The sequence below is a fragment of the Colobus angolensis genome, unplaced genomic scaffold (genome assembly GCF_000951035.1).
Source record: "Colobus angolensis palliatus isolate OR3802 unplaced genomic scaffold, Cang.pa_1.0 Scaffold85, whole genome shotgun sequence".
In the NCBI taxonomy this organism is placed as follows: Eukaryota; Metazoa; Chordata; class Mammalia; order Primates; family Cercopithecidae; genus Colobus; species Colobus angolensis.
In genome coordinates, this window is record NW_012122376.1 from 2,259,846 (window position 1) to 2,286,921 (window position 27,076).

At 42.0% G+C, this 27,076-nt stretch overlaps 1 protein-coding gene across 3 annotated transcripts in view; it reads left to right on the forward strand.

The window, feature by feature from the left end:
* Window positions 1–27,076, forward strand: part of LOC105503322 (chromosome unknown open reading frame, human C10orf90) — a 241,141-nt gene that overhangs the window by 157,527 nt on the left and 56,538 nt on the right. For all 3 annotated transcript variants that reach the window (XM_011930181.1, XM_011930184.1, XM_011930182.1), the window contains 2 exons: window positions 2,443–2,534; window positions 10,695–11,811. In XM_011930181.1, the coding sequence (XP_011785571.1) occupies window positions 2,443–2,534; window positions 10,695–11,811 (1,209 nt within the window). The remainder of the gene's footprint in view (window positions 1–2,442; window positions 2,535–10,694; window positions 11,812–27,076) is intronic.

Here is a 27,076-nt window from a genome sequence, read left to right on the forward strand (position 1 = left end):
GTGACTTCCTGACCACTGATGCCACAGTGATAGCGACCAGTTGGGTCTTGGGGAGGGCTGTCTTGATCTTGCTCATTGCCAATCATAACTAGTGTCATTTGTCAAACATTAACTCCACACCCCACCCTGTCCAAATGCTTTCCATTCAGTATCCTCAGTGCACTGATGGCAAGGCAGCATTTTTGCAGGAGGTGTTATTGCATGCATTTTATGAAAGAAGAAATTCAGAGAGGGTATACAGCCCATCCAGTGTAGGTCGGCCTGGGGCCAAACCTGCAGGCCCAGACCTGTCTAGCCTCAGCCTGTGCTGACTCCAAAGTTCTTAACCACATGCAATGCCACATGACCAGAGCAGGTGATTTCTGCCTTCATCAGCTTTATCATCAGTTCATCATGATGCATCAGCTCTGCACAGGAATCCAAAAGACCTTTCAGCTCTTATATTTGTGCTTCACGAAAAGTAATCTGTGCGCATCATCTTGGATAACTGTCTCTGTCACTCAATAGCAGTCATAGATGGAGGCACAGCCCCACATCTGAATTAGAGCTGATGGCGCTCACTGTCACCCAAGGACAAGATGAGACACAGCCCGGCTCTGGACAGGTCAATGGTGGCCCTTGAAATTCCCTCAAGCCATGTCCTGACCCCTCTGCAAATCTGCCACACTTGAAAATATTAGAGCACATTATTTTCCTCATAAAACTCTTTAAGTTACAGCCATGCGGTGCTTCGGGATGGGGATATGTTCTGAGAAATGCGGTTGGGGGATTTTGTTGTGTGCAAACCTTGCAGATTGTACAAACCTGGATGGTATAACCTCCTACGCACCCAGGCCATATGGTATGGCCTATTGTTCCCAGGCTAGAAACGTGTATAGTGTGTGACTGTGCTGAATACTATAGAAAATTGTAACACAGTGGTAAGTATTTGTATGTCTAAACATATCTGAACATAAACAGGATACATACAAGTACAGGCTAAAAGGTAGAAAATGGCCTACCTGTATAGAACAACTCCCATGAATGGAGCTTGCAGGACTGGAAGTTGGTCTGGATGAGTGAGTGAGTGAGTGAGTGGTGAGTGAATGGGGAGGCCTAGGACAGTATTGTCTACTACTGTAGACTATGAGCATTGCACACTTAGGCTATACTGCTTTTATTTAAACAAACAATTATACTACAACGTTCTGATGACTACAGTGTCAGTAGGTGATGAGAATTTTTCAGCTCCATTATAATCTTATTGGACCACTGTCATATATGCAGCCCTTCACTGACTGAAAGGTTGTTATGCAGTGTGTGACTGTATATCTAAAACGTTCATAAACCTTTTTGATGAGTTGATAAAGGCAGGACTCTAGTTTAGGGAGCTGCTTTCATAAATCTCTTCTTTCTCATCACCTGCACTAGCAGTTGGGGAGCCATTTATTACAGCCCCTTATAAAATCACCTTCCCTAGGGTATTTCCAGTGCAGAGGTAGAGTGCTTACCCTGGGCTGCAGAAAATGGGCCTCTTCCTGGGCTTGCTTCCCACTTCCACGCTCATACCGTCTCCCTGTGTTTGGTTCATATTTCTACATTAGTGACCTGACAAAGGTGACTTTTAGAGACTCAGGGGACTGCGGCTGCTGAGGGTCTGTAGTGTAAGGCGGTGTAAGCCCTGGGTAGACTTTGCAGTACTGCTGGCTTGCATCTGAGAGAAAGCTTCTGCCCAGGACTCCGTGAGGCACTCAGGGCAGGTTTGGTGGATGAAGAATTCAGGCAGAGTAGATCCATAGATATGTCCACTGTTATTAAGCCAGTGGTTGGGGGATCCAGGACTAGAATCCCGCTTCTCCAGTTCTTGGTCTGCTGCTCCATCCAGTTGGACCTGACAATATTCTTAGCTATCTTTGTGGCAGACACTCACAGAGAGGCACATGTGGGGGATTTTACGTAGAGTGTCTCATGATATGATCACTAAATTATCCTCAGAGGGTCTAAAACAGTGTTCATATCAGTTTCTGAGTCATCCATGACCCCTCCAATAATGGTTGCATTAAGAGGCTGAATGGAGGTCAGTTTTGTATTTCACTCATTCTTAGCTGTAGTGATGTTGGGAAATCTATAGATGTGAGTCTCTCTTCTGCTGAGTATGAACTTGGGACGCTGGTGAATATGATAGGGCTAAAATTCTGTAATTGTGACTGAGTCTAAAGAACACAAACGATCGTATGGAAGAAATCTTGCAGCTGAATAAACTAATAACGAACCCAGAGAGGTTAAATAGAGGGGATGGAATAAGAGAAATGTGCAAGGTTTTGTCATGGTTAGACTATCCTGGATTTACTATTGGCTGATAGAATATGTGAGTAGGTGACATTAAATTTTACAGTAGAGTTATATATTCCATTTTATCCTTTTATCTACTAAAAAGTAGCAATATTATCTCCTTTTGCCTAGGATTACGGGACAACTACCACAGTACAAGCGATCAAATTGCCCTTAAAAATCTCCAGTCTGATGTCACAGAGGCGAAATCTGACTTCACCAAGGTAACATACATTTCTAATTTCTAGAATGGTCAGCAAAATGCACCCATCTATAAAATATAATCACTGGCTTACTTGTAATGTGATTGCATTTTATTTTATTTAGTCAAAAGTTGAATTAATGCAGCAAACAATCTAACCATGCTATAGATTTAATTATTCTTTTATCATCTTCAGCAACAATTTGTAAGCTTGCAGCATCTTAGAATATGGCAATTGCTCTCAATTTTAAACTAAAATTTATCTGCTGGAGAGAGAGACAGAAAGAGAGGGAGAATGATGCCATACAGCATTTTGAAGATGCGAAAGAGATATTCTGATATCTAACAAGCTGGTATAGGTTGTTAGAACTGCAAAAAGTGTCAGTGGTCTGAACAGGGAAGAAAATCAGAGGTCATATTTATAAAACGAAATATTTCAGATTGTAGGGAACAAAAGAGCTTGGTGCACAGTGGTTAATATTGTCAATGTATCATATACCAGGCTCTGACTAATCGACTGATTCAGTTAATCCTTCCCATAGCCCCACGAGACAGGTACTGCTCTTATATTAATACCTAAAAATCAGAAAACTACAGCTTCAGTAGGTGACTTGCCCCAAATCTCACAGCTCGTATAATCTGCCTGGCTCTGGAGCTTTTGTTCTTAGCTTGGTCTAAAGGACTGTCACGGTGGAAATCTCTTTTGAGTTAACAAGATTTACAGTATGGACTTTCTCACCTTAAAAAACTGTCCAAGATGTTACAGTTTACAAGGCATCTGCTATCTGTCACAGATGGAGATTCTGCCGCCAATTTTTGTAGTTCTAAGAGAGAGCGGAATTATAAGAATCACTCTCTTATAACAGATTAAAGTAACAAAGATACCTGTTAAATAATTTTTTTTTACCTAAAATGCTTGTGTTAGGTATTACTTTGATTTAGCTCTGTATTTAATAAAGCTCAACATTTCCTTCAGAAACTCGGGGACTGAAATCCCACAAGATGGAGAAAGAAAGTTATTTGGGGTCCTGAGATTTACTCATCAATATTTAAAGCTCTTTCTATGTGAAAGCACCAAGCTCACTGTCTCAAGATGTAAAGATGCATGGCTGTAATTAATTTGCTCCCTCAGAGCAGGAGTCAGAGCCCTGGGTTTGGGGAGGAAAATGTGTGGAAAGAGCAGTGGATCACTGAGAGCCGTCCTTGGGTGGAGATGCCAGTTAGGAGGAGAGAGATCGAGTCAGGGAAGGGCGTGGGGGCAATCCCGCTGAGCTCCACCGCTACTCTTTTTTAAGACAGATATTAACTGAGGATCTTTGTCACCTGTTTTTCACATTGAGCTGGCAAATTTCAGCATTTTCCTATTGATGTCACAAATTAATCATTTAGTCACTAATGTTGATGTCCATGTTTGTGGCTATGTGGCTGCATCCCTGTAAAACACACACACACACACACACACACACACACAGACTTCTCTCTCTCTCTCTCTCTCTCTCTCTCTCTCTCCCCTCTTTCGCTCTCATGCTTGGTCATTATCTGTGACTGAGTTCAATAACTCTGGAAATTATACCTTCTGACCACCTGCTCTGGCATCATTTGGATCATCTAATTTGGTCAGTAGGTGACTCAAATTTTCCTCCTAACTTGGAATGTTTAGAGCTCGTCCCTGGGCGTGCGCTAGAAGGCTGTCATAAGATGATGAAACACGCCAGGGACTGCCCTGCTGCCCTGCGACTGTGGCTGCCGTAAGTTTCTGCCTCTCCTCCGGAGCCCCCACAAGATTGATCATTTTTCCTTCCAAAATGCATTCAAGCTGTAGCAATGATAGGAAGTCACCTTTTCTGCCAAATGATTATTTAAAAGGAGTAAATATAGAACAGAGTTCTTTTCTTTAAAAAATTTTTTAAAAAATTTTCCTCTTAATAAAAGTAAGAGCAACCCAATGCAGAAACAGGAAAATACAGAAACAAATAAGAAAATCTTTATCTGTACATTTTCCTCTATTTTCCCCATGCATTTTAACATAAGACTGTGATGTCATTTAACTTTTGTAGCTCTCTTGTATTATTCTCTTATAATACCGCATCATAAGCTATTCCTCGTGTCATTTAAATTATTTATAATTTGTATTTTTAATTTCTGCAGAATACAAGATGCAGTTGTGCAGTCACGATTTACTTACCCACTCCCCTTTAAAAAAAAAAAAAAACAGTGATTCTTAGTGGTTGTGAGGGAATAGAGAAAAGGGACTGGGAAGTGAGTGTTTACTGGGTATAGAGTTTCAGTTTTACAAGATGAAAAGAGCTCTTGAAATGGATAGTGGTGATGGTTGTACAACATTATGAATGCATTTAATACCACTAAGTTGTACACTTAAAAATGGCTAAGATAGTAAATGTTATGTGTATCTTACCACAATTTAAAAATTGGGGGAAAAATAGATTCTTCCTGGCTTTTCAGTGCTCTATGTCACACTGCATTGAGTTCTTTGTTTTTAGTAACTGCCTGGAAAGGCCAAAGTTTCACGATGCAGAGTGAGAAAAGATCAGATTTTTCTATTTGTCTTTAAACTGTCTTCCCCTGTTGCTACATAATTGAGCAAGCTCATACGTTGAAAAATGCGCTTCCATTCAGGATGAAATGCCCCTAGGCTGACAGTGACCATGGCTCCAGATCAACTCAAAGGAGGAAGGCAGGTTTGCAGCAAATGTGGAGAGGACTGCAGGGTCTTCTGTGGGAAGCTGCAGCCAAAGAATCTTCGGGCAAGTACAGCATAGGTTGCAGAGCAGCAATGGGGAAAAATTCAGGTTTCAAGGTAGAGATGGGAGGAGAGGCTTATTCTTTGGAGAAATAAATTGCTACAGGAATGGAGGTATTGTCACTCCAGTGGCTTAAGAGCCGATTCCTCTGATCATCTGCTACTTGACTCTTTCTGGCTTCAATTTATGAAATTACGCCCTCTTAGAAATACCTCAAGGCATAAATATAAAGTTAAAAACAGTCAATAAAAGCATAAAACTGTGAAAGCAGTTACCAGCACTACAAAATCATCTTTGAAACATTTAAGAGAAATCAATATCTTAAAGCAGCATCTCTGAGAAAGAAAATGTGAAAAAATGTGTTGTGTGGTGCTGGTCAGGAAATGGATGGTTCACCAAACCGAGACAAAACCCAGCCACGCATCTGACCTCTCTCCAACACGAATGTTCTACCGTAAATATGAGATGATTTTCATCCTCCTTTTAAATCAAATCTGTTAATTTTATTTTAGATGAAAGGAATCTCTTTGTAAAGACATGTTTAGTTAACCCAGTAGAAAGGAGGATGGAATGTCACCCTGAAATAGCTTGATTTGAGAAGATGTTTGGCGTAAAGGATGTAATTACTTTCTAGAGAAAATTTGCCCAGTTTTAAAAGTAGTCGGCTGACTTAGGAACATTAAATAACCCCCCATCTCATCCCCTTCTTGGTTTCCGAGACCCAGAAGAGGAATGCAACACAAAATCATGTGTTAGGGGCTGAATCGCATCCCCCCAGCCCCCACTAAATTTATATGTTGAAGTCCTATCCTCTACTTTCTCAGAATGTGACTGCATTGGGAGGTAGCATCTTTCAAAGAAGTGATTAAGGTTAAGTGAGGTCATTAGAGTGGGTCCTAATCCAATCTGACTGGTGTCCTTATAAGAAGAAAAGTTTAGGACCCAGACATGGGGCAGAGGACAGAAGAGAGGGCCTTGTGAAGATGAAGGAAGAAGATGGCCGTCTACAAGCCAAGGAGCGGCCTCAGAAGAAACCAGCCCTGTGACACCTTGATCTCAGACTTCCAGCTCCTAGAACTGAGAAAATCAGTTCAGTTGTTTAAGTCACACAGTGTGTGGTACTTTGGTGCTATGGTAGCCCTGGCAAACTCACACAGATTTTTAAGAGGTTGGACCTTATCTTCAATCATTTAATGGGTCTCACTGACAGAATAGGGTTTAATACACAGAACTTCCCAAACAAGAGTGTCCTGTGTATTAAAGAGCAAAGAGTCCTCCAGTGTTTCCTTTTCAATATCTCCCAGTTTGTTGTTTTGGGGACTTTTGTCAAAACTGAGACTACACCCTGGGAAAATGCAGCACTTGGCACATAGTAGGTACCCAAATAAATACGTGGAATGCACAGTTAAAGAGTTTGACTGTGACTGTATGTTATGAATAATAGAATTGCACCTAAAAAGTTACATGACTTCTACATTTCTATCAGCAAAATTTCAATATATTGGATATACAATGAGTCATTTCTGTTTATGTAATTCAGGTAAACTCAAATGTATTCCATTGTAAATTCCACTGAAATATGGCATCACTTTGATGTGAACCCTCCTCACTCCTTTGTAGGTTAGATTATGTCGGATATCCACTCGTTTCTGCCGGGTCATGGGAAGAGTACTGGAGAATTACATCACACATTAGTATCTTGAGAGGGCAAATCGATTTTTCTTTGGAACTGGGCATTCATCAGTATTTGTCCCTCAGGAGCAGCGTCACCTTGACATCCTGAGTGACTCCAGGGCTTCAGAAATAAGTTCAAGTTCATGCCGGTCATGATTGCTCTTCCCTCATCCATTCACATCTCACAGAGTCAAAAAATCATGGTCACACTTGCCAGGCCCCCCTTAATGAAACAGTGACTAATTCCTTATCCCGTCCTCTGGGCCTCTAGGATCTTCTGGAGGGACGTACAGGCCTGCAGCCCCTCAGCACAGCCTGGGGGCATCCCTCAGCATGCATAGCCCTGGGCTCTGACTGTGGCTTCAGGGCTCAGTCCAGACGTGTAGCCAGAGTCAGGTATTTCCCATTCCTGTCGTTCCAAGGTGAGATGACATTCTCTCATTCCCAGCAACACACCCCTCATTGATGCCAAGCTCACGGGTGTCATGGTGTCCTGAGCCTGAAGAATAGGTACTCTCTTGATAGTGGAGACCACAGTACGAGGAAGCCTGGAGGCCCCCCCACCCCGAGAGTCACCCCTGTTTTCTCCTTGCTTAGCAGCTGTGACAGCCAAAGGCCCTGTCCAAGGTCCTGCAGCCAGTATGGGAGTCCCGGCTCACGCTAGACCCCAGCTGGCCTGAGTCCTAGGCTGGCATCCTTCCCACCATATCCATGCAGAAGAATCACCTGGGAGGTGGTGAAAGACACAAATTTTAGGCTTTATCCCCATAGATCCTGAGCAACCTAAGTCCAAGGAGGGAGAGGTCTAGAAATCTACATTTTTAACATGTCCTCCCCACCAACACACACACACACACACACCCCATCTCTCTCTCTCACTCACTCACTCTAGGTGGTTTCTATGCAGGCAGTCCCTGGCACAAACTTTGGGAAACATTGCCCTGTAAAATAAGACCTACACTGCAGTTTCCAAAGTGGGTCTTTTTTTTTTATTCTTCAAAGAGCAGTGTCAAAGGAGTTCCTACTGGGTATGATTGCACTCCTCGTAGGGTACACAAGAGCAATTATGATCAGAACTAAATTTAACTAAAATGGGAGGGACTGTGTACCAAGGGAAATAGGCACCAGGTGCATTTCGGTTTTCTTGTATGTAAACTACATCCATAAAAAGTGGTACAAGTGGAAAGGATTCAGGGTGCTGCAGAAGTGTTGGGGCTGCAGGCTGGAATCTCCCTGGAAGCTCTAAGAACACTGATACCTGGGCCTCCCTGCCCAGGAATTCCAATGTAATTATCTGGGAATGAGGCCTGGGCATTGGGGTTTGGATGAGTTCCTAGGTGACTGATGAACCCTGGGCTGACAACTGCTAGAGAGGAAGCCCCACCTGACAGGACTTCCAGCAGAGCTAGCCTCAGAGAAGCAACGCATGATATGATCTGGAAGTGTGAGGTAGCCGTTGGGCTAAAAGAGAGGGCTGAATGTCCCCTTTCATGACTCGGTGCTACTGCATTGACCGTTTTTTTTTTTTTTAAAGTAGCCAGGGATATTTTGATTTATTTTTAAATGAAGTAAATTTTAAAATGACTCTCCTATCTATTTCTTCTTATTCACTCATCTCTGGGTATCTTTTGAATGTGCAACTTCCCATGTATCTTTTTTTTTTTTTTAAATATATATATAATGTGATGGAGATTGTCATGCAAAACAAGCCAACTATCTTCTCATGCCTGACTCTAAGGATACAAAGCCCCTCAGGCAGCTAAGATCACACACTGGCCCTCCTGCAGCCATGTGGACCTGCCATGCCAAATGTCCAGCTAGTGGGAAACATGCAGTTATTTGAGTAAGCAAATATTAGTCCTGCCCTGAAGAAAATAAAAATGCTACTGTGCTTGCTGTCACCTCTTGGAATGAGCAAATACCCTGCTTCCAACACACACAGGCCCTTCCTCTCCAAAACATGTTGTCTTGAGAAGACCAGCAGCCTCACAACTTGTCTGTGTTTCTCAAAGTATGCGACCCAGATCACCTACATCAGAATCACGGGGATGTCAGTTGAAACGCAGATGCCTGGGTGCCACCCACAACCTACAGAATCAATCTCTGGGGCCTGGGGAATCTGCGGTGGTAACATCCCAGGCCATTCTCTGCATGTTGGGATTTGGGAGCTGCTGTGGCAACTGTTGGGCATCCAGTTATGTCTTCAGGCCCCCAAAGCAAAGATTATCTGCAAGCAGTGGGAGTTTGGTGGTTACATATATTATTCCAGATCCTGTGTCGTTCTATGCAAGGATTCATTGTAAGCATGTACCATAATGAATGTCTACAAGGGGGCCAGGACCCTGTTAGCCTTCACTAAGTGCTGGGGTGTAGTCCATCTTCTGTGTTGTATTTTGTAGTGCTTCATACATAATCATAATAGAAACAAATGAGTACAGACCTGGCTAGATGCTTTGTTAAAAATCATAGCACACTCTTTTGGACACATGAGCAATTTACTGTTAGGACAATCTGCTGATTAGGAAAATTGAAACACCTTGGTCCTTTACAAATACTGGACAAAAACTCATGCAACTGATCATTGAAATTCAGCAAAGCTACATGTGCCTTGGTCCAGTGTCCCCTGTCCTCCCAATTCTGATAGATGAAATCAACTGATTGCCATAGTGTTGGTCTGGGCAAACGAGGGCATTTGATTTTTTTTTCTTTTTGTCTTTTTTAATGTGTGTGTGTGTGTGAGAGAGACAGAGTTTCGCACTTGTTGCCCAGGCTGGAGTGCAATGGCACAATCTTGGCTCACCGCAACTTCCGTCTCCTGGGTTCAAGCGATTCTCCTGCCTCAGCCTCCTGAGTAGCTGCGATTATAGGCATGCACCACCATGCCTGGCTAATTTTGTATTTTCAGTAGAGTTGGGGTTCCTCCATGTTGGTCAGGCTGGTCTCAAACTCCTGACCTCAGGTGATCTGCCCCCCTTGGCCTCCCAAAGTGCTGGGATTATAGGCATGCACCACCATGCCTGGCTAATTTTGTATTTTCAGTAGAGTTGGGGTTCCTCCATGTTGGTCAGGCTGGTCTCAAACTCCCGACCTCAGGTGATCTGCCCCCCTTGGCCTCCCAAAGTGCTGGGATTACAGGCGTGAGCCACCGCGCCTGGCTGGGCGTTTGATTTCTATTATTTTGCTCTCTGGACCTTGACCTCCATGATGCCAAGCAGCAGGAAGCAACTGAATTAGAGTCTAAACTGGCAAATGTGGAGGACTGCAAAGGACCAAGGTAGGGAGAGGCCTCCTGGTAACCACCGTTGCTGTTTCCTTTCAGGAGTGGGGACTCATCTCCTGCATAAACCTGCGGCCCAAAGTTCCAGCCCATCTCCAGAATTCTGTCTTTCCTCTCCATTGAGGATGCAAGCCTGTATTTGGGGGCTCCTGGGCTTGGTGGAGGTGGTTATCAGAATTAGATGATCCCCGTTGACACATCATTAGGTAAATTAAGAATAGATGCCCAGCAGAGAAAACCAATTCATGACTCAGGCCAATGTTTCCAGAACATGTAACTTGTCATAAACATCTAGTTTTCCTGCCTTTCCTGACATCTCTGAGCATCAGGTGTGCAGTAAAAAGCCTTGGACAAGACATCTGAGTGTTACGAACCAAGTGCTCCAGCATCCTGGTGGCCCTTGAAAGAGAGTTTACGGTCTGTGTTTCAATAGACTGCTTGAATAATTGGAATCTTTTTCTATTTGCAGGAGACCCTGGCATCACAAAACACAAAAATGATTTCATCCTTAGTCATCTCCCAGATGATTGATGAGAATAAGCCGAGAGAAAACAGGGCCTCCTTGCCCCTGCCCTGTACGATTGGTCAGGCTCGTGCGCATCACACCAAGCAATCTCTGGCTAATCGCAGCGGAGTCAGCATTCACAGGGCATTTGCGTTACTTCCGGGCAGATTAGGAATCCCAGCACCGTCAGATGAGCGAGGACCTGAGACAGAGCTGCCACCCAAAGAGGAGAGCCCCTGTGGGGGTCCCCGCAGAGGGTTTGCATCCATCACCATCACGGCCAGACGCGTGGGCCCCCCAGCCAGCGCCCTGCTGTGGGGGACTGTTGGGGACTCTCTGTGCCCCAAGTGCAGGGCTGAGGACACACTGTTCCAGGCGCCCCCAGCTCTGGCCAATGGCGCCCATCCAGGTCGGCATCAGAGATCTTTTGCCTGCACAGAGTTCTCCGGAAACAGCTCCGTGGTGCGGCTGAAGGTTCCCGAGGCCCACACAGGGTTGTGTGAGAGACGCAAGTACTGGGTCACCCACGTGGATGACAAAGAGCCAGATACCCCACTGTCAGGAAAGAGCCCGCTGGTGTTCAGTTCCTGCGTCCACCTCAGGGTGTCTCAGCAGTGTCCAAATTCAATCTATTATGTAGACAAGTCTCTCTCCGTCCCCATTGAGCCACCCCAAATTGCCAGCCCCAAAATGCACAGATCCGTCCTGTCGCTCAACCTCAGTTGTAGTTCCCACAGATTAACAGCAGATGGAGTAGATGGCCTAGTGAACAGGGAGCCAATAAGCGGAGCCCTGAAGCAGGAGCTCGTGGAGAGAGACCAGGACCTCGTAGGCCAGCGCTGGAACCCAGGTTTACAAGAAAGTCACTTGAAGGAAACCCCATCGTTGGAGCGGGTGCATCTGGGGACCGGCGCACGTCCTTGGAGTGGTTCTTTTCCATTGGAAAACACAGAATTGGCAAATGTGGGAGTTAACCAGGTCACTGTAAGGAAAGGGGAAAAGGACCACGCAACTCATTGTCGTGCCAGCGGTCATGCCAACCAACTGTCCATTCACATTCCCGGCTGGAGTTACAGGGCAGGTGAGTGGTGCATGCATCTGCAGGAGGGTGACCTGTGTAAATGTCCAAGCAAGGAGCTATTGAGTGAGTTTCTTACACAAAACTTACTCTGTAAGAGGCATTTCTCAGTAGACTTGCAGTGATCTGCTCTGCTCATAGTTGACAACTGATAGCTCAGCATCGATGTCTGATTGGATAGATTTTTTTAGTTGACACTTTTGTAGAATGTAAGAGGCCTTCTGTCAAATTCTTGTTCCCAATAGTTCCAGACCATATGTAATGAGAAGGAAATGATAGCCTCCAAAGGAAGTTAATTTACAACATGCCCAAACTGCTTTCCAAAAGAGGGTGAGAAGAATGAAATGCCATTCGCCCCCAGATGTTTCATCTCTCTCGCCAAACATCTGCGTATTTGGAAGCGTCCTGATTTCTGTACTTTTTACTTTTCAAGTTAGCCTCATTGATATAAAAGCTAGACTGCAAAGCTTCATAATGGAGTGTGTATGTGTGAATGTATGCGTGTGAATGTGTGTATGTGTGTGCGTGTATAGTAATTATAGGACATTTTCTAAATCAGGCAAGTCAGGGAGTCTCTGTGCCAAAAAGTAGCAGCAGCAGCAATTTTCTGTCCCCCTGGTTGTGTCTTCTGGGGCATCTCGGCCAGGATTTGTTGCTGTTTCTGCCATTTCCAGGGTCGGGCAGAATTCCCAAGGTGGGCTGCCCCGAGAACTCTTCACCTTTCTTGGGAAATCAAAAGAGGAAAGCAGGCATTTTTTGGAGGAAAGAGGCCAGATTTCTTTTTTTCTCTGTGTAAACTTCTGATTTTCAACTTTACTTTCTGCAAGAGGCTCTGGTTTATGAATTACTGAATTTCTATTTGGAAAAAGGTATTTAAAGATATTAGTATACAATTGAAAGTGCAGAATGTGCATAATAACTTTACAGTACAACTTTGGTTCATTAAAGCTTTATTAATAAAAATGACTATAAAACATTTAAAGTTATGATGTGTATAGAAATGTTAAATGATGTAATTAATGTTAACAACTACATATATATTTAATGCTCAGAGATTTTTAAGGCAATTTTGATATGGCTTTCAGATTGATTAAACCATTGAAATGCATGTCTTACAGACTTATTACAAGAAGGACAACATAAGCAGCTACCAGTGTTCCAAAGATAAATCCCACTTTAGTATTTAAAGAGATTGCTCAAGCTAAGCACTTCATCTTCCTTATTGATGATGATTCCAGAAATATACCACTGCATTGTTGTGTGTTACCCCAGTTAAAGCACATCCTCATTTTTAAACCACGTTTCATGGTGTGAAATAATAATTTGGATTTATAGTACTTTTCACCAGAGGCTCTCTACTAATAATAAGAGCCAGATCTCAAACACTCATCTCAGAGGAGGCCAGCAAGAGTGTGGAAACTTCCCCCAACTTACTTTTTGGCTTTGGTGGTGCAGAGAAGATTTTTTATTGTGATTTTGTGAAATGACTACTCCTGTAAGGGGTTATCTTAGGCAAGCAGTGTATGTTCATTCTACATCCTATGAGCCAACATTCCCCAGAAAAAGCACATATCCCAGAGATTCATGAGTGGCTTTAAGCCATGAGGCTTCATTCTACCATTTGAGGAAAGAGATAGTCACAGAGACCAGGGGAGTCTTGAATACCTTTTTAATAATTTCAGTAGCTTTGGGGGTACAAGCGGTTTTTGGTTACATGGATGAATTATACAGTGGTGAATTCTGAGATTTTAGCGCACCCGTCACCCAAGTAGTGTATATGGCACCTGATGTGTTTTTTTTAATCCCTAAGCCCACCTCTCGCCCTCTCTTTTCTGAGTTTCTAAACCCATCATATCACTCTGTATGCTTTTGCATACTCGTAGCTTAGCTGCCGCTTATGAGAACATACAGTTTTTGGCTTTCCATTCCTATGTTACTTCACTTAGAATAATAGCCTCAGCTTTAACCAAGTTGCTGCGAAAGACATGATTTCATTCCTTCTAATGGCTGAGTAGTAGTCCATGGTGTAGATATACCACATTTGGAGCACCTTTTTGTAGAGTTGCTGATCTGTTATTTCTAGCTCAGTGGATGTGGAGGAGTGACACTCTCTGAACTCCCCATCTGGGTAACTAGAGCAGTGGGTAGATTGGATGTTTTTCGAGATCCCATCAAGCTTCAAAAAATTTCAGCTCTATTTGCCTAAAGTGGACTCTGCAAAGAAAAGAGGCTCCGTGTGATTCTGAGCCCTTCAGCCGCAAAGTTCAAAGCCACAGAGCCCTGGGGTGCACAGTGGGGCACTTGCCTCGGATGCCTACAAATGCACACCCTCACCTACACGTGCACCCCTGGCTGTGTGCTGCCTCACTCAGAAACTAATTTCCAGTGGACTCTATTTCTTCTCAGGTGACAAGAAAGCACATCTGTCCATGCTGTAGAATTCTGGCCTGAAATTTACCAGCACAGCTCATTGACTTTAATGACCACAGGCTGTCCTCACACAATCTGCACAATGTTTGGAGGGTGAGCTTGCTGACCTTCAGTCTCAACAATACCTTTTAGCCATAATGCAAGAGCTTTCAGACTGCAGCAGTGCTCATTAAAACTCAGAGGAACTGTTTATATTTTCCTGTCTGGAACTGGAATCCTATGTGAGACATTCTTGACAGCCTCCTGTGGTTACACATGCTATTAGCAGTCTTCATACTTCATAGTTATTGAATCTGATTCTTTTTATCTGAAGGATTCCAAAATACCTCATGAGCAGGATCTTCTGTTGGCTGGCTTACTGACATTCAGCTACTTGGTGGGTGCAGCCTGGGAGATTCTACAAACAGAGGCAAAGCAATTTTAGTTCTACTCATTATGTCACTGGACAGAAAGTTTTACAAATTGTATTCATGATTGAGCCTCCAGGATATGCACCCAAAAGATAAGATTAGGAAAAATGAGACACAAGCACGTCATGCAATTCAAATAGCTGTGTCTACTGAGACATAGCATTCCAATAGACATGTGGGCACCTGCTCTCGTCTCGGGGCTGAAGGTTAAGGAATTGGTTCTCTCTTTGCTTATCTCCTCGGTCCCTGTATATTTTGTCTTTACATCTCTACTGTTGGTAAGCATTCGGATAGCACCATGTAGGTGGCATTGGACAAATCTTCGCATCTATCACAAAAAAATTTAATCTCCATTCTTGTCATCATTACCATCATCATCTTCATCATCATCATCTTATTCATAACCACAACATACGTTGTAGAAGTCCTAGGCGCCAGGTCCTGGGCTGCATCCATTATTTTGAGTCATTCAACCATCTGTAAAGAGTATCATTATCCTTATTTTTCAGACAACACAAATGAAGCTTGAAGAATAAATGATTTGCCCAAGTCCACGTGGCCAGTTGGTGCTAGAGCTGTGTACTGGTCTCCTGCTGTTCCCTTCTCAGTGACAGCCCCAGGCAGGGCAATTAAGATGGTGGTGAGTCAGTGGCAGGCCCCAGCTCACCGCCACTATCGAAGGTGGTATCTGAAAGCTGCTGCTTGTGAACGTCTGGAGTAATACTAGTATTTGGTTGCCAGTTACCGCGGTAGACTATTAGGAGAGTGAACTGCAAGTTAATTTATGAAAAAATGTAATAAGCCATATTATTTGATGCGGTTAAAATGTATTGGCTCAGAAATCCTCCTCAGCCTGAAATCCAGTTCTTTGTGGTGGTCTGTGAAATACACCATGTTGATCCAAATGGTTCCCGACTCACTGGATGTGCATGCCTGACTCACTATTGACTTAGACACACTTCTTCCTGCCAATTTTATTGTGCATCTGTGGCTTAAATCTGAAGCTTTTCTCCATTTCTGAGATATCCAAGTAGAGGGAGCAAAATCTTCCGACGATGGTAGATGCTACTGAAGAAGAGATTAGTGAATACACTGTCCACACCTCTTTGCGTTCACGTTCTATGGTGGACCCATGTTGCATCTCCTTCAGTCAGTGCACAGGCTTTGGTGGCATTGGTCTGAGATGTCCTCAGTGGAGTTTAGCATCACTAGTGAATAAAGATGTGGATGATTGGAAGGCAGAAATCCCTGCCAGGTCTCCAAATGGGCACTGTGCCTACTCGCACTTAGATGGTATGGTACTGCCACGTTAATAGCAAGTGAGGTTTATCTCACTTACACCACTCAAAGGAAGAGAACAAACCATGCACACATAAGCCAAGCCTACCTAGAGGAGAGAAGCCTGCATTAGACTCCCACTCTCATCCCATGAAGACTTTTTACTAGCGGAACCAGAAGATATTTTACAAATGTGATTTTTGTTTTTCTTTAATGATCTAGAATTGGGATCAGCAACCTTTTCTTTTTCCCTTTTTTTGTGAAGGGCCAGATTGAAAATATGTGTTTGGCTTCATGGGCCATATGGTTTCTGTAGCAACTACTCAACTAACAGCTCAGTCTTCAGATACCACCTTTGATAGTGGCAGTGGAGACGGGGCCTGCCATTGAGTCACCACCACCTTAACTGCTCTGCCTGGGGCTGTCACTGAGAAGGGCACAGCAGGAGACAACTTGCTGTTGTAGTGCAAAATCAGCCATCAACAATGTATAAATACATAAGTGTGGCTGTTGCCAATAAAACTTTATTTACACTAACAAGAAGTGGGCCAGATTTGACCTGCAGTCTATAATTTACTGAGTTCTGGTCTAGTATTCAACTAAATCCATCCCCTAAGGTAAACTTTACTCTATTTCCCAGTATTGCATGTTGGATTCTCTAGAAATCAGACTCTGAGGTGGAGATGAATGGGCAGGGTATTTACTGGGGAATGTTCTGGGATACAACATCCAGGAAAGGAAGCAGGACTGGGCAGAGGGAGAAGGTGTTCTGTGGTGCAGTCATAAGCAAGGCCTCTGCCAGCCACTTAGGGAACTCTAAATCTGGGATGGGCCTTGAAGGTTATTTTGAGTTTCTGTAAGAGGACTGGGCCCTTATATTTCCCAGGAAGGTATGTGACCTTGGGTGAGGCAGCTCTCTTCAGTCAGCCAATTCCTGTGGGGCGGATCGCCGAGGGCACTCTTCCTACAGGACTTCCAGCAGCTGGGGGAAGAAGCTCTTCTTTCCTGAAGGGAGATCTGAGCAGTATAATACAGTGTCCATCACAGCTGGCCATTCTGCCATTCAGTCTGTGTTTTCCACTCTGTAATTCCATAATGTTCTGAAATAAGTCAAGGATCTTGCTAGGCTAGACCCGGGGCAGGGGATTGGTGGTGAGCACTATAGACCTTAGCACCTGTATGAGGAGGCTAGTGCAGAATTCGACTCTCTCACTCTTGATGTTTGTTCATTCAGCAAATATATATTGGACAATTGTCCAGGAGTGGGAGCAGTGACTTGGACAGGGTAGCAGTAGTGAAGGTATTGAGAAGTGGTCAGATTCTGGGGCTATGTGTTCAAGGTAAATCAACAAGGTTTGCCAATGGATCAGATGGTTTGGCAGTCCCACGCTGACTCCAAGTGACTGCAGGTGTGCCTAATGCCCTCCTGGTTTTCTGAGGCTGCCTCTACCCTGCAGAGCTTCCCCACTTTTCTGCTGCTGGCTGGCGGACATTCACATCACACCTGCACAGTTCTTCCTAATGAAGTGGGTACATGGTTGAGAACCAGGTAAACAATCTTACAATAGTCTTTTCTTACCTTTAGGGAAGCCAGAAGAATTGAGCAGAATGAGTTTTTGTGTTTTGTTTCATTGTTAACAGCAAGATAAGCCAGAGAGTCTTAGAATCAGCTGATGAATGGACAAGAACTCAGCCCCCAGTATTTAGCAGCAGCTCTACGGCAGGCATGAGCAAACCACCGGGACTCCAAGATCAGCCTGCTGCCTGTTTTTGTAAATAGTTATATTGAGACAGAGCCATGCCAATTTATTTATGCATTGTTCTGTGGCTGCTTTCACACTGCAACAACAAAGTTGAATAGTTGGGACAGAGACCTTATGGCCCACAAAGCCTAACATTTTTACTGTCTGGGCCTTTTCTGAAGAAGTGTGTGACCCCCCCTGCTCCAGGGCAGGCCCTCTGGGTGACTTTGGGCAGGTCCCTTGCCTGCAAGGTCTCTGTTTTTTTCATCTGTGGAATAAGAGAGGTGGACAAGATCATTTTGTGTTCTCTTCTTTCCTTGTTTGTTAATTTATACATTTTTTGGGCCTGTGGTTTTCTGCCACAGGAGCTGTCAGACAAGCCTGCTTCTCAGGTCGATTCTTAGAACATGGTGAAGGAGCGATGCTCAGAGTCAAAGGGAAGAGTTGTCGGCTTCCTTGCGCTGTTTACTCTTCACCTTTTCTGACCAATACCGTCCCGTCTTGCTCTGACTCTTCCTGTCCCATAAGAGCAGGTGCGCACTGCAGTTCGACCTTGGCCTCCAGCTTGCCTGCCACCTTTCCCATCAGCAGCAAGAACAGGTGCTCCTGTGCCACTCATTGTGACTCAGTGGGCAGGGCCCTGGCACCTCCTGCTAGCACCCAGACAACCTCCCCTCGCTCACCTGACATTGATCGTGTCTGCTGTGGTACCAGACGCTGGGCTCTTCTCTGGTTCTGCGATGCTGACACATAACTCAGACCTGGTCTCCTTGCTAGGCAGGTAGCGGTCTTTTAATGTGATGCATTTGCTGTTTCGTAGAGGTCGTTGTTTATACTTGCACACTGCACAGTCCTGGAGGGCAGGATTCAACTCTGAGTCCTTTGGCATTGACCTCATCTTACCCAGTAGAGAGCCGGGGAGCAAAGGCTCATAGAGAACCATGGAGCAATGGCCTACAGAGTGGGTGGCCTGGACCTGTGGTCTGGGTGGAGGATGGGTTTTGTTGATGACCCAACAAAGCCCAATCTTACATCAGGGCCCCTTAAGTGCTTGATGTGTTTCCCTCCTCAAACTACCTTTCCTCATCCCCATATTCAAAACCTCTCCGGCAAGGAAAGGGTGAGGAGCGATGAACGATTCACCGCCAAGAGGTAGGTTGTGAAAAGGAAAGGGAAAACTAGAATCCCCACTTGGTTTGAAGTTGAAGTGGAGGGTGGCAGGGGAAATGTCTCAAAATATTGTTTCCCTTTAGGAACTCAGTAAGAATAATCACGTATTGTCAAGGAACAACTTCATGACCCTTCATGTGGTCTCATTTAATGTTAAAGAGGTGGAAATATATAAGCAGTGTTGCAAAAATATTTTGAAGGTTTTTGAGAATGTTTTGTTTATCTCTTGGTAAGTCTTGATGAGATTGTGTCATTTTTCTCATCATCATAAACACGGTTTCCAGATCATTCCCAAGAGTCCACATGGTATCTAAAGGGTGCTCATGTCAGCCATCCCAGCTGGCTTCATGGAGAGAATGGCTTTGTTTTTTCTTTTCTTCTGAGTAATTCTTTCATTTATATGACTAGGGGGTGTCCCTACAGTGTTTAGGAGAGAGTCATTATTAACGGGCCATTTACTCAGGTTTGCCAGGAATAGATTAAGAGAAATGGATTCAAAGCCTGAAGCAGGCTGACCAGGTAATGGGCTGATCTTTTAAATTAGGACACTGCAGAGCAACCATTTACACATGAGTAACAGGGTAACCTGGCAGAAGCACCACAGGCTTGGGAATGAGGCTCATCTGGGGCTCCATTTATACTCCGCCAGTTGCTTGCTTGTCCTTTACAAGGTAATTTACGTAAAGAGTGCTGAGCAGTTGGGCTCGTGGTGGGGACTCAAACCATTTTGTAATTATCATCAGTCTTCAGTATCATCCAAGCTGTCCACAGGAAGTCAATTTAGAAGGGATCTTGGAAAAAGGCAGGGGTAGTAGCATGATGAGTTCTGAAAGAAAAAGTATTCTAGATACAGATGACCCTGGAAAATAGAGCAAAAAAAGTGAGAAATCGATGATGTGTTTAATTCCTTTGACTCGGTGAGTTTTTGCTCTTTTCCTAATAATCTTAAAGCAAAGCTTTAAGATTTTCTGTAAAATGTGATTTTCTTTTCATCAATAATGGCTAACTTTGGCGAACAAGAAATAAATAAAGATGGTAGAGCCAGCCCATTAATTCTTCTTAAACTATGTTGTCAAAGTGGTTTGTTGTTAAATGCAGAAATATTTTTCATATTGCTATCAGATGTTCTTTTATTTCCCCTGCTAGGTCATAGCCCCATGAGGGCATTACTGCAAATAAAGTACTGCAGTCTATATTTGGTGCATTCTGTTGACCTTAGGTGGTACAGGGGTTTTATCAGAGAGTATGAAAAAGATATTCTTAACCAGAGAGGTGCATCAGACATGGATGAGTACTTTTTCAAAGCACACTCACTCCTGGCTTCAGGTGATCCACTCGTCTCGGCCTCCCAAAGTGCTGGGATTACAGGCGTGAGCCACTGCGCCCAACCAAAACACACTCATCCAATGCTGCAATGAACATGTCTCAGTCAGTATCTCCCTGGTTGAGAGCTCTGTTTGGGGGATGAATTAGGATTAAATTGGGACATTGCAGAGCAACCGTCTCTACATGAGTGACAGTGAGTGTCAGGGTAACCAAGCAGAAGCACCACGGGCTTGGAAATGAGGCCCATCTGAGAACATCTGATAGCATTATGAAAAATATCCCTGCATTTTACAACAAACTACTTTGACAACATAGTTTAAGCAGGTCCATTCTATAGTATATCTTGATTCTCAGCTATTCATGGGTAATGGGGAGATTCTTCAAGGTTAAGGTCCCTGTGAGGGCCTGAAGGGCAGGTGCACAGGACAGGTGTCCTCTTTGCAGGGAACACAACCTTTGTCACTTAGGATTAGAAGCTGTTGCTCAAATGCCTACTCTTGCCTAATCTAATTCTTGAAATAAATGCCCTTGTAGGAACAGCGAAAGTCACAGACAGATGAGGAATATATAAACCGGTCCATTAGATGGCTGTTGTCTATAGAATCAGAAGTTAAAGACAGAAGCTACAGAAATTCAGTTTTTCTTAATCATTTCCTCAGTTGAGTGAAACATTTGCATGCAAGGACCACATCACGGCAGTCAGTCCCTTGCAGAACTGCACTGGTTTTCTTTGGTGTGCTTTGTGCTTTGGTGTGGTGCCAGAGCCTGCACTGAGCCTGTGTCTCGTTCATGTTATTAGACAATGCTATTTATGTGTGCCCCACAGGAAAAAAAAATCTCAATTCTTTCTTTTTTCCAGAGTTGTGCATCCTCTGAACAACTCTAGGTTTTCTTTCTCAGAGCATTTGACCCATGGGGTAACAAATGGTGTGCTTCGTTGTATGTTAAAATTCAGTGTCAACTTTGAGGCCCATCTCTTGCAAATATGTGAGCTCTCACGGTGATATTTGGTGTGCAGACCTCACTCCTGGCTTTGTCCTACTTTTCCCATTTATAAATATATATGTTTGCTGAAATAAAGGGAAACTTATGTAGTTTTACTTAAAATCTACTCACTCTTCCAGTGGGATATGAAAGTCTTTGGTGTATATTCAGCAGATGAACGACCCTGGTGTTTTAAGAAAATAGAGGCTTATCTGTTTTTGTATATGGGTGGGTCATATTTAGGCATTTTTGATCCGATGGCCTCTGTAGATAGTGAACAAATGACTTCGAGTTTCTTTGACAACTTCTCCTGCATCTTCATAAATATCCTTGGGCATGTAAGAGCACGTGGACCACTGCAGTTCAGAAATTACAGCCAAAAAAACTGTGAACAGTGGAGCATCAGACCTCAGGCAGCAGAGCTGGGGAGGGATGGTCCATTGAATGTCACAGTGTTGTGCATTTGGAAGATATAGCATGCTAGACGTCAGGGAGAATTTACGCTGATGGAATTTACTGTCAAAACCCTCATGAACTTCGTCGCCTCAAAGCCTACCGTGGCTGTTGGCGCGGCTGGTAACTGGTTTCTTTCCAGGTCTAATATCATTCACTGAAATGTTGCTTAGAAAGGAATTTAAATGGAATCAGTTTCTTCTTCATTTCATTTGCTTTTCTAATGCTTCATTTTTTCTTATTGAAAAAACAAAACTCGGCCGGGCATGGTTGCTCACTGCTGTAATCCCAGCACTTTGTGAGGCCGAGCTGGGTGGATCACCTGAGGTCAGACGTTCGAGACCAGCCTGGACAACATGGCAAAACTCCATCTCTATCAAAAATACAAAAATTAGGCATGGTGGTGAGCACTTGTAATCCCAGCTACTTGGGAGGCTTAGGCAGATGAATCGCACGAACCTGGGAGGCAGAGGTTGCAATGAGCCATCATGCCACTGCACTCTAGCCTAGGTGACAGAATGAGACCCTGTCTCAAAAAAAAAAAAAAGTAGTAAAACATGTTTGTTATAAAACTTGAAATGTAAATAAGCAAAAAGAGGAAAGTAGAAAATCAACCATAATCCTACTGCCCAGAGAGAACATCACGGTTAACATTTCAGTAAATCGTCCCAGACAGATTACTTGGAATCTCTCATAAATGCAACAAACTTCTTTTTCTTTGTTTTGTTTCATTTCGTTTTTTCTTTCTTTTTAAAGGGGGATTATGTAAAATATATACTGTTTTCGAAGGCTTATTTTTCTCAACAATGGATTCTGAAGTTCCAGTACCTGCCAAACAAACTTCCTGTTAACCGTTTAATGGCTACCTGGGCTTCCATTGTATAGCTTTATTTAAACTGCTTTTAAAAACCTTATTAAATAGGTTGTTTCCATTTTACATTTTTATAGCAAAGTGTTGATAAATGTCTTTAGAGAAAAATGTGAGCATTTTATGTGATTTTCTGAAGCCAGATTTCTAGAACTTCTGGTCAAAGAATAGGCACAAATTTAAGACTTTTTAATCTAGATTTCCAAATAACACTCCAAGTGGCACTATCTGTACGTACATACCAGCTTCCTTAAACATGCACAGGTATTGGACATTGCCATTACAAAAAGCTCCGTGCCATTTTGATGTGTGAAAAATGATACTTATGATTTATTAATTTGCATCTCTTCAGAAAGATGTTGAACATTCTCATGTGTTTGTTGTATATCTGTATTTCGTCTTTTGTAGGTCGCCTCTGTTTTCTTCAGTTTTCTTCAGAGTTCTCGTATTTTGCATTTGTATTTATGCTAAAAATGACCTTTTGTATTTTACTTTTTAATGTTGTCCATGGTAATTTTTAAAACTTTGAATTTTGAAATAATTTAGGATTAACAAGAGTTACAGAGATAGTAGAAAGCACTCCCACACATACATCCTTCACTGAGCTTCCCCTGACATTTACATCTTACGTAGCCACAGTACATCTATCTGAGACAGAGTTTCTTGACCTGGGTGCTATTCACATTGTGGGCTGGATAAGTCTTCATTGTGGGTGGCAGTCCTTTGCACTGAAGGATGCTTGGCAACATCCGTGGCCTCTACCATTAGATGCTGGTAGTGCCTCCCCTTCTCCCCCTAGTACACAACCAAAAGTGTCTCCTGGCACTGGCAAATGTTCCCCAGGAAGCAAAATTGGTCCCAAATGAGAACAACTGACATAAACTAAGGAATTAATATTGGTACACTACCGTTATCTAAACTACAGACTTTATTCAGATTCTATCTGTTTTTCTACTGATGTCCTTTTTCTGTTCCAGGATCCGATCCAGGATGCCACCTTGCATTTAGGCATCATATCTGTTTCTGGTAATTTTTCACAGTCAGATTTCTTCTTCATCTTTTCTCCTTTGTCTTTTCACAGACAGGTTTAGAAGGGACTTCCGTAACCTGCATGCCTCTCTTGTACTTTTATTTAAATCTGTAGTCCTTCTGGATATATTTCCTGTACAGTGTAAGTTTGGAATCTGCTTTTCCTAAATGATTTGCCAGTTGTTCACAGACCACTGATGAGATAATTTGTTATTTTTCTGCTGGTTGGAAATTCCAATCACACATTTAATTCTGGTTTGTATCTTGTTTATACAAGGATTTCCCTGACTTATACAATTGTTTCCTTCTAGAAATTCTCACGCAACTTGAATATTGTGTGAATCACAAAAGCTCCTCTGTTTCCGTCTGTGGATTTGAAAGATGAGGAATCTTTCAGATGCTCCTAAGGTTGAATGGTTAGCATTTCACATACCTCATTACTGCAGGGGTTTGGAAGTGAGAGAATGTGGCTGCCGTCATACTTTCTCCAAATTTTAATTTTATATTTTAAAAAAGACCTGGTTCTGTAGACTGTTGTTTGTTTTTTTCCTTTTACATTGGCTATTTGGAGACATAATATACTTATATTAAAGTGTACACATTTTATTTATATGCCTATGTAACTAACCACAGTTAGATATAGATGATTTCTCTCACCTTAAAAAGGTTTAACCTTTTTGCGTTCAATCTTCCTTCACCCCCAGTCCTGGGAAACCACTGATCTTTCTGTCACTATTCTACGATCTATATAAATTGAAGCAAATTGAGCATACTCTTTTGTGTATGATTTCTTTCACTCAGGCTAATGGTTTTGAAATTCTTCCATGACATTGAATGAATCTTTAATTTCTATCAGCAGAGTTTTGTAGTTTTCATTATAGAGATCATTTACATATTTTGTAAAATTTATCCTTACCTATTTTATATTCTGAATGCTGGTATAAATGACTGATACAGATTTTTAAAAATTTCATTTCCAGTTTTTTTACTTACTTATGGAGATGCTTCTGTATAGGAACTGAATCCTGCGACTTTTGCTAGGTGCACTTAGTAGTGTTTTTTATAGATTCCTTAGGATTTTCTACATAATAATTTTATACAGGAACAATGTTTTACATACTTTTTCCCATTTTGATGACTTCTATTTTATTCTTGCCTTATTGTTCTAGGTAAGGCTTTTCATACAGTGTTGAGTAGAAATCATGGGAGAGAACATCCTCGCCTTTATCCTTTGTTAGCTGTGGGGATTTTCAGAAATAGAGATATATAGATTCTCTCTATATCTATTTAGAGAGAATTTACCAGGTTGAGGAAGTTTCCTTTTATGCCTAGTTTTTTATTCTTTTTAAATTTTGATAAAATACACATAATATAAAATTTATCATTTTAACAATATTTAAGTCTACAGTTCTGTGGCATTAAGCACATTCATATTGTTTTGCAACCATCATCACCATCCATCTCCAGAACTCGTTTCATCTTGTGAACTCCATATACCCATTAAACACTATATACCCATTCCCTGGAAGCCACCACCCATATACTCATTAAACACTAACTCCCCATTCCCTGGAAGTCACGACCACTCTGCTTTCTGTCTGTGAATTTAACTGCTCTAATGTCACATAAGTGAAATCATATAGTATCTGTTCTTTTGTGACTAGCTTATTTTACTTAATGTCCTTAGGGTTTATTTATGCTGTTGCATGCGTTAGAATTTCCTTCCTGTTAAGGTTGATATTCTAATTGTATTTTAACTGTATGTGTATATTCTAATTATGTTTGTATACACACACACACACACACACACACACACACACACATAGATATGTGGCATATATTCCCCTCTTTAGCCTCCAATTGTATGTATGTGTATGTATTAAGGGGCTAATATTCTATGTATGTATATACTGCATTTTATTAACCCATTCATCTGTTGATGGGCACTTGGGTTGCTACCACCTTTTGACTAGTATGAATAATGTTATTAATACAATGCACAAGGGATATGCAAGTACATCTGTAAGTCCCTGCTTTCGATTCTTTTGGGTATATGCTCCAATGTGGAATTACTGGATCATACGACAATTCTATTTTTGATATTTTGAAGAACTGTCCGTCTGTTTGCCATAGTGGCTGCTCCATTTTGCATCCCCACCAGCAATGCACAAGGGTTCTAATATCTCCACACCCTCAACAACACTTGTCGTGCTCTGTTTTTTCAATAATGTCCATCCTGATGGGTGGGAAGTGTTATCCCATTGTGGTTTTGATTTGCAGTTTCCTAGTGATTTCCTGGTAATAACTGAACATCTTTCCATGTTTCTGTTGGCCATTTGGATATTTTCTTTGAAGCAACAATTATTCAAGTCCTTTGTCCATTTTTTATTCAGGTTGTTTGGGGTGTTTTTAATTGTTGTTTCTATTCCTAATTTGAGAGCTTTTCTATGCATTGGTGTTGAATACTGACAAATGCTTTTTATGCACCTGTAGAATAATAATAGGATTTTTTCCTTCATTTTATAAATATGGGGAATTACATTGGTTTTTTCATATGTTACATTAACTATTTCCAGGGTAACTATTTGGTCATGATCCATTATACTTTTAAAAAATAAATATATTGCTGGATTCTATTTGCTAATATTTTGGGGGATATTTTTATTTATGTTTGTGCGGAATATTGGTATGTTGTTTTCTTTTTAAAAATGTTTTTGATTTTGGTGTCGGGAAAAAGGTTTATAAAATGAACTGGGAAGTGTTCTTTCCTTCTCTGTTTCTGAAGGAGATTTTAGAGGGTTGGTACTACCTCTTCCAAAAGTGTTTGGTGGAAACCACCCATGAAGTCCTCTTGGTCTGAGGTTTTCTCTGTGGGAAAGGCTTTAATTATGAATTCAATTTCTTTATTTGCTGTATGACCAGTCAGGGTTTCTACTTCTTAAGTGTTTTGGCAATTTGTGTCTTTCAAGGAATTTGCCATCTCATAAAAGTCTGTTTTGGCAATCTTCTGTGTCTTTCAAGGGATTTGACATTTTATCAAAGTTATTTAAATTATTGGCATAAAGTTGTGCATAGTGTTATCCTAAGATCTTCAGTGGTGCCCTCTAATCTATTCCTGAGAGTGGTAGTTTTGTCTTTTCTTTTGCCCTCATCAGTCCAGTGACAGGTTTGTCCATTTTATTGATTTTTTTACCCAAATATCCAGGTTTTATTTTATTGATTTTCTCTATTGTTTGTCAATTTTCTTTTATATTGTTTTCTGCTTTTAGCTTTCTTATTTCTATTTGTCTATTTGTTTTGTCCTGCATTTGTTCCTCTTTTTTTAGCTTCTTAAAAAGCTTAGATCAAATGCCTATATCAAATGTTTTCATATACTAATTTGAGCTATAATTTCCTTCTAATTTTGGTATGTATTGTTTTCATTTTTATTCATCTCAAAATATTTTCTGTATATACTCATAAATATTCCCTTTGTTTTAATTATGTCTTCATCATGAACTTTAATACATTAGGGCAAGATGCTGATTACTACATTTTTGCAAAACTTTGCTAGTTATTATATATTTGTAGAAAATTTA